The 7,851-nt window shown below is 40.1% G+C and overlaps 1 protein-coding gene across 1 annotated transcript; it reads left to right on the forward strand.

Annotated features, from left to right (window-relative positions):
* Nucleotides 1-353: 353 nt before the first annotated feature.
* On the forward strand, nucleotides 354-1,298 carry LOC102264910 (olfactory receptor 5P1-like). The gene is given in 1 exon segment (XM_070383193.1): nucleotides 354-1,298. A coding segment is annotated over 1 exon segment (945 nt).
* The last annotated feature ends 6,553 nt before the right edge of the window (nucleotides 1,299-7,851 follow it).

A 7,851-nucleotide genomic window follows, 5' to 3' on the forward strand; every position in this document is an offset into this window, starting at 1 on the left:
CAGAAGGAAATCTAAGTAGTATGAGCAGTTGTTTACCATCTTAGCTCCTAAAACAAAAGGAAAACAAGCCTTTTTATCAAATAATAGTGTTAACACAGAAGAATAAAATTCAATTCTGAGGGCTTGTGTGGGAGAGACGAGCATGTGCAGCTTTGATATATCTTTATTTGTAATTTCTCATTGGTAGAATCACCAGTAGTAAAGTAGGGGAAATTATCTTTAGCATTTCAACATTATTTCTCAATCTGGAATTATCAAACATAGTTACTGAACAACTTTTCCATCAAAAAACAAAAAAACAAAAAACAAGTGAACATTCACATTTCCTTCAACAGGAACAATTCCCAGAGGACATGGAGGCTGGAAACCACACCAGTGTGACAGATTTCATCCTTTTGGGGTTAACGGAGGATCCTACACTTTGTGTCATCTTCTTTGTGGTGTTTGTAGGCATTTATGTCATCACCTTAATAGGCAATATTAGCATAATCATTTTAATAAGAAGCTGTTCCCACCTTCATACTCCCATGTACTTCTTCCTCAGTCATTTGGCTTTTGTAGACATGGGGTTTTCCACATCCATCACACCTATGATGATTATAGGACTTCTGAAACATAGATTGGCCCTCCCAGTTGCTGGCTGTGAAGCCCAGCTCTGTTCTGGGGTCACATTTGGGACAACTGATTGCTTCCTGCTGGCTGCCATGGCCTATGACCGCTATGTGGCCATCTGCTTGCCCCTGCTCTATTCCACCCATATGTCCCCCAGAGTCTGTGTCGTCTTGGTTGGGGCTTGCTATCTGGGTGGGTGTGTGAATGCTTGGACATTTGGTAGTTGCTTACTGACTCTGTCTTTCTGTGGGCCAAATCAGGTAGACCACTTTTTCTGTGACTTCTCCCCTCTGTTGAAACTTTCCTGCTCAGATGTCTCCATCATTGAAATTATCCCTTCCATCTCTTCTGGCTCCATCATTGTGGTCACAGTGTCCGTCATAGCTCTCTCTTACATCTGCATTCTCAACACCATCCTGAAGATGCGCTCCACTGAAGGGAGACACAAGGCCTTCTCCACCTGCACCTCTCACCTCACTGCAGTCACTCTCTACTATGGAACGATTACCTTCATTTATGTGATGCCTAAATCCAGCTAATCAACTGAGCAGAACAAAGTGCTGTCTCTGTTCTACACAGTGTTGATACCTATGTTGAACCCTCTCATCTACAGTCTGAGGAACAGAGATGTAAAGGAGGCCCTGAGAAAGCAAGTGTCAGAATATATTCTTAGGATCTATTCTTAACATTTCAGATGACCTATAAATTTTTGTTTACCGGTAGCATACCAATTGCTTAAATTGAAAACACAATGCTGCTGCTGCTACTGCTGCTGCTGCTAAGTTGCTTCAGTCGTGTCTGACTCTGTGTGACCCCACAGACGGCAGCCCACCAGGCTCCACCATCCCTGGGATTCTCCAGGCAAGAACACTGGAGTGGGTTGCTATTTCCTTCTCCAATGCATGAAAGTGAAAAGTGAAAGTGAAGTCGCTCAGTCATATCCGACTCTTCGCGACCCCATGGACTGCAGCCCACCAGGCTCCTCCGTCCATGGGATTTTCCAGGCAAGAGTACTGGAATGGGGTGCCATTGCCATCCCCTGAAAACACAATACCTCTTCTTTAAAATTTTATTGAAGCATAGTTGATTTATAATATGTTAATTTCTGATGTGCAGCAGAGAGACTCACAGATATGTATATATATTCTTTCTCATATTCTTTTCCATTATGGTTTATCACAGGATATTGAATATAGTTCCCTGGGCTATACAGTAGGACCTTGTGGTCCTATTTTCACTAGTTTGCATCTGCTTGCTAATCCCAAACTCCAAATCCTTCCCTCTCCCACTCCCCATCCCCTTGGCTAGCACACGTCTGTTCTCTATGCCTGTGAGTCTATTTTTGTTTCATAAATACATTCATTTATGTCATATTTTAGATTCCACATATAACTGATATATTTGGTATATATACTACATCATTATCTATTCATCTGTCAATGGACATTTACATTGTTGTCTTGGCTATTGTAAATAGTGCTGCTATGAACATAGGGGTGCATTATTTTATTGAATTATAGTTTTGTCTGGGTATATTCCCAGGAGTGGGGTTGCTGTATCACATGCTGCTGCTACTGCTGCTAAGTCACTTCAGTCGTGTCCGACTCTGCGAGACCCCATAGATGGCAGCCCACCAGGCTCCCCCGTCCCTGGGATTCTCCAGGCAAGAACACTGGAGTGGGTTGCCATTTCCTTCTCCAACTGCATCATATGGCAACCTCCATACTGAGGAGGTTTTCAGAGGAACCTCTGTACTGTTTTTCATAATGGTTGTATGGAAAACATTATCACTTCTAACTCTCAATTTTATATACTTATAAACCAACTGGGAGACACGTTAAAATCAGTAAAATGATAGTAATAGTTATTACTATTATGTATTAACACCTGTAGCTACCTTGGATTTTTCTTTGTCTCTCAAACAAAAATTTGTACTTACAATGTGCCAGGCCCTATTTTAAGCACACTGGGATACTAACTGGTTGACTTCTCATAAAAATCCTATGAAGCAGTACTATTATTTCTATTTTACAAATGAATCATCTGGGGCACAGAGACATCACATAGATTGCTCAAAATCATGCAGCTAAGAAGTTGTGGGACCACTGTCTGAATCCAGAAAACCTGGTTACAAAACCACTGTGCTTCTCCATTTAATTTTCATAGTAATCCCATGATGCCACTGTTATAAATTTACCTCAATTTACAGATGAGAATATCGAGTGCTAGAAAGTACCAATAGTTTCTAGCTGGAGAGATATGAACTCAACTGTTCTAAGTCTAACAGCATCAAGTCCTCTGATTCCATGCCCTTGACCTACTCTACAAGCCACAATCAGTCCAAAGACTTCAGCACTGTTATTGATCTAAAAGATCTGAGCAGGATCAGCAAGCCTAACCTGTTCCTTTGCTTCTGAACAAGCTCTACCCCCAAGAAGATCTAGGTTGTGAGGACTACAAAACAAGGAGAAGAATGTAAAGACTGTATTGATCTCTAGCTACCTATACAAAATAAGGTCTGGACCCCACAATCACATGATATGACTGGAAGTCCATCCCTATTTAAACACATTAAAAGCAAATACTTCCATTTTGCACAATGTAGTCTTCCTTATATATAGGAATTTTAAAGGGTATCTTTACTTCTAAGCATTGCAATTAATATGTAAACAACAATCATAGTTCCATAGTCTAGATTTATAGAGAGATTATAATCTAATTAAAAACTAGAAATATTGCCAAAGATTGTACTAATGTTATTTCTTGTATAATAATGCACCCTTATAAACATCACCACTGGAAAGGGTGAGGAGAGACTTTTCTGGAATATAGGAACTCTCAACAGAAGCAAATATGAGGCAACTCTTTAAAGCATCTGAAAGCAACACTTAGATCCTAAGTCCTTGTCTCAGCATAATGGAGTGAGAGAAGTGAGGCTTGGAAAACATAATTGAAAAATTAACAAAATGGAAAATATTTATAATATACTGCTATATATTATCTTGGAGAAGGCAATGGCACCCCACTCCAGTACTCTTGCCTGGAAAATCCCTTGGACAGAGGAGCCTGGTAGGCTGCAGACCATGGGGTTGAGAAGAGTCAGACAGGACTGAGCGACTTCACTTTCACTTTTCCCTTTCATGCATTGGAGAAGGAAATGGCAACCCACTCCAGTGTTCTTCCTTGGAGAATCCCAGGGACGGGGTAGCCTGGTGGGCCACCATCTATGGGGTCGCACAGAGTTGGACACGACTGAAGCGACTTAGCAGCAGCAGCAGCATATATTATCTATATAAAACAAATATTAAAGGCCACAGAGATCATTAAAAACACATGACATTATTAAATAATGGGCAATGGGACCCATTATTCTCCACTCACAGCACACCTTACAAAAATGTGTGGTGTTTTTGCCTTCCATACCAACCAATTGGAAAATAATATATAGTCTAAATATCCAGATACCAACCTACTGCTTTATTCTTCCATTCAGTTGTGAATTCTAACTGCCTGGAGGTAGTGTCAGACTTCAGAGATTTAAGGCTCAGTTCCAAAACTCTTCCCTCCCTTCAGACACCAACTGCAAGCAATGGGTCTCCACGGTATCCACACTTCTGTCCAACTTGGCTACAAAGTCAGGGAGTCCCACAACTCTCTTACAGCTTTGATCATTTGCTGGGATGGTTTACAAAACTCTTGAACACATTTGCTTACATTTTTCCAGTGTATCATAAAAGATATTATAAAGGAATAATAATGTCTTTATCAAGATAATTAAAACTTAACTGCCAGATGGAGAGACATGATGCACTGGGTCTGAAAGGGTCCCCAGGGCAGGAGCTTCCATCACCAAAAGTTGGAGTATATAGCCCTTCCAGCAAGTGGATCTGTTCACCAACTTAAAAGCTTTCCACCAGATAGTTTAGTATTTTATGGAGGCTATGTAATCAATCTCCAGCTTCTCCATTCTCACTGCAGAAATGGATATGGATGTAAAGTTCCATGACCAGCCCTCATCCAGAAGCTATACAGAATCCCACCAAGGGGGATTCCAATAAAAGACACCCACCCAGAAATTCAAAGGGGTTTAGCAGCCCTGTGTCAGGAACCAGGGTTAAAGAACAAATATTTGAACAAAAGATGCTTCTAGCACCATTGTCATTCAGAAAATTACAGGAGTTTCAAGCTCTATGTTAGGATCTGGGGGCAGAGACCAATGGTTTATTTATATTATGTCACAGTTCACCCCATGGTTTGTGGCTATGGACCCTTCACAAGAACAAATGACCAAAAAAGAATAAAATTTAATTCAGTTCAGTTGCTCAGTTATGTCCAACTCTTTGTGACCCCAAGGAGTGCATCATGCCAGGCTTCCCAGTCCATCACCATCTCCTGGAGCCTGCTCAAACTAATGTACATCGAATCAGTGATGCCATCCAACCATCTCATCCTCTGTCATCCCCTTCTCCTCCAGCCTTCAAACTTTCCCAGCATCAGGGTCTTTTCCAATGAGTCAGTTCTTCGCATCAGGTGGCCAAAGTATTGGAACTTCAGCTTTAGCACCAGTCCTTCCAATGAATATTCAGGACTGATTTCCTCTAGGATTGACCGGTTGGATCTCCTCACAGTTCAAGGGACTCTCAAGAGTCTTCTCCAACACTACAGCTCAAAAGCATCAATTATTCAACCTCAGCTTTCTTTATGGTCCAACTTACACATCCATACATCACTACTGGAAAAATCAAAGCTTTGTCTAGATGGACCTTTGTTGGCAAAGTAATGTCTCTGCTTTTTAATATGCTGTCTAGGTTGGTCATAGCTTTTCTTCCAAGGAAGCATGTTTTAATTTCATTACTGCAGTCACCATCTGCAGTGATTTTGGAGCCCCAAAAAATAAAATCTCTCACTGTTTCCATTCTTTCCCCATCTATTTGCCATGAAATGTAGGGACCAAAAGCCAAGATCTTAGTTTTTTGAAGGTTGAGTTTTAAGTCAAGTTTTTAAATTTCCTCTTTCATTTTCATCAAGTTCACTTTCTGCCATAAGGGTGTTTGTGGAGTGGCCACAGGACTGGAATTTCTCCTGGCAATCTTGATTCCAGCTCATGCTTCATCCAGCCCGGCATTTCATATGACATGCTCTGCATATGAGTTAAATAAGCAGGATGACAATATACAGTCTCAATGTATTCCTTTCCCAATTTGGACCAGTCCATTGTTCCATGTCTTGTTCTAACTGTTGCTTCTTGACCTATATACAGATTTCTCAGGAGACAGGTCAGGTGGTCTGATATTGCCATCTCTTTAAGAATTTTCCACAGTTTGTTGTGATCCACACAGTCAAAGACTTTGGCGTAGTCAATAAAGCAGAGGTAGATGTTTCTCTGGAACTCTCTCACTTTTTTGATGATCCAACACTTGTTGGCAATTTGATCTCCGGTTCCTCTGCCTTTTCTAAATCCAGCATGAACATCTGGAAGTTCATGGTTCATGTACTGTTGAAGCCTTACTCGGAGAATTTTGAGCATTAGTTTGTTAGCATGTGAGATGAGTGCAATTGTGCAGTAGTTGGAACATTCTTTGGCATTGCCTTTCTTAGGGATTGCAATGAAACCTGACCTTTTCCAGTCCTGTGGCCACTCCACAATAGCCAAGATTGAAAACAAACTTACCATCAGCAGAGAAGTAGAGCTAAGAAGAACTTGAAATTGATTCTTAACACAGTCAAAAGGGAAGTAAATTAAAATAAAAGAATGCTATGCACATATTAGAATAGCTTATCGTTTTTAAGTGACAATAGCAATCCTGTTAAGGACCCAGAGTAAATAGAACTGAAATACAAAGCGGGTAGGAATGTGAAATGGTATAGCCATTTTGAAAAAAAAAAACAAGTTTTGCAGTATCTTAAAAACATACACTAACCATAAATTTGCAGTATCTTAAAAACATACACTAACCATAACACCCAGCAATTACAATCCTAAGATTTTGTCAAAGAGAAATGAAAACACGTGTCCACACAGAGACCTATATGGAGATATTTCAGAAGCTTTACTCGTAATTGCCAAAAAACAGAAAATCCTCAAATATGCATCACTGACTAAACAGGTATAGGTTCTACTTTCATGTAGTGAATATGTTTGAGAGGATTATAACACCATCCAGACTATCTGTAACCTGTCATTCACAATATTCATGACGTCATTCAAAACTGCTAAGAAATTAAAAAAAAAAAAAAAAGCTGGAGAAGAGGAAATATGGAGGAGCCTGGTGGGCTGCAGTCCATGGGGTCACTAAGAGTCAGACATGACTGAGCGACTTCACTTTCACTTCTCACTTTCATGCATTGGAGAAGGCAGTGGCAACCCACTCCAGTGTTCTTGCCTGGAGAATCCCAGGGAAGGGGGAGCCTGGTGGGCTGCCATCTATGGGGTCAACACAGAGTCGGACACGACTGAAGTGACTTAACATAGCTCAAGATAAAGGGTTGGAAACCAACCTCAAGGAAGACTGAGAACAAAAATATAAGCTTCATCTCAGGAAGCTTATAAAGGAACAACAATAAATAAGAAAAAAGCATATGGAATTCCCTGGCGGTTCAGTGGTTAGGACCTGTGCTGCTAATACAGGAAGCACAGTTTCAACCTCTGGTGGTGGAAGTAAGATCCACAAGCCACACAGCATGGGCAAAAAATATATGTGCATATATGAGTAATGAACAAATATAAATCAAAGAAAAAGAAAAATGTTCCATCAGTTCCGTTCAGTTCAGTCGCTCAGTCATGTCCGACTCTTTGCGACCCCATGAATCGCAGCATGCCAGGCCTCCCTGTCTATCACCAACTCCCGGAGTTCATTCAGACTCATAAATTTGCAGTTTCATTCATTGAAAAACCCGTAGGAGTATTTATCAAGGAAAAGCCAAAATTTTTAACTATCTAAATAACACATGCAAAAGGGGGCATAATTACACATTCTATATATATTAAGATGGACAGATATTATGAACAGTTTATATTAATAGATATAGTAAATAATGAGAAGTAAATATTTTCTAGAAAAACACAATGAGAAAAAGAAAAAGGCTAGAAAAGAAAAACAAATATGTCTTTCTTCAGGTTCGGAGGACGGACATAGAATAATCTAGCAATAAATTTAGTCGGAAACATTGTTTCTTCAACTTTTATGCAGCGATTTTAACAATGTCATAATGATCTAATTTTTCAGTAATCAACAATAT

Source organism: Bos mutus, chromosome 15 (assembly GCF_027580195.1).
Source record: "Bos mutus isolate GX-2022 chromosome 15, NWIPB_WYAK_1.1, whole genome shotgun sequence".
Classification (NCBI taxonomy): domain Eukaryota; kingdom Metazoa; phylum Chordata; class Mammalia; order Artiodactyla; family Bovidae; genus Bos; species Bos mutus.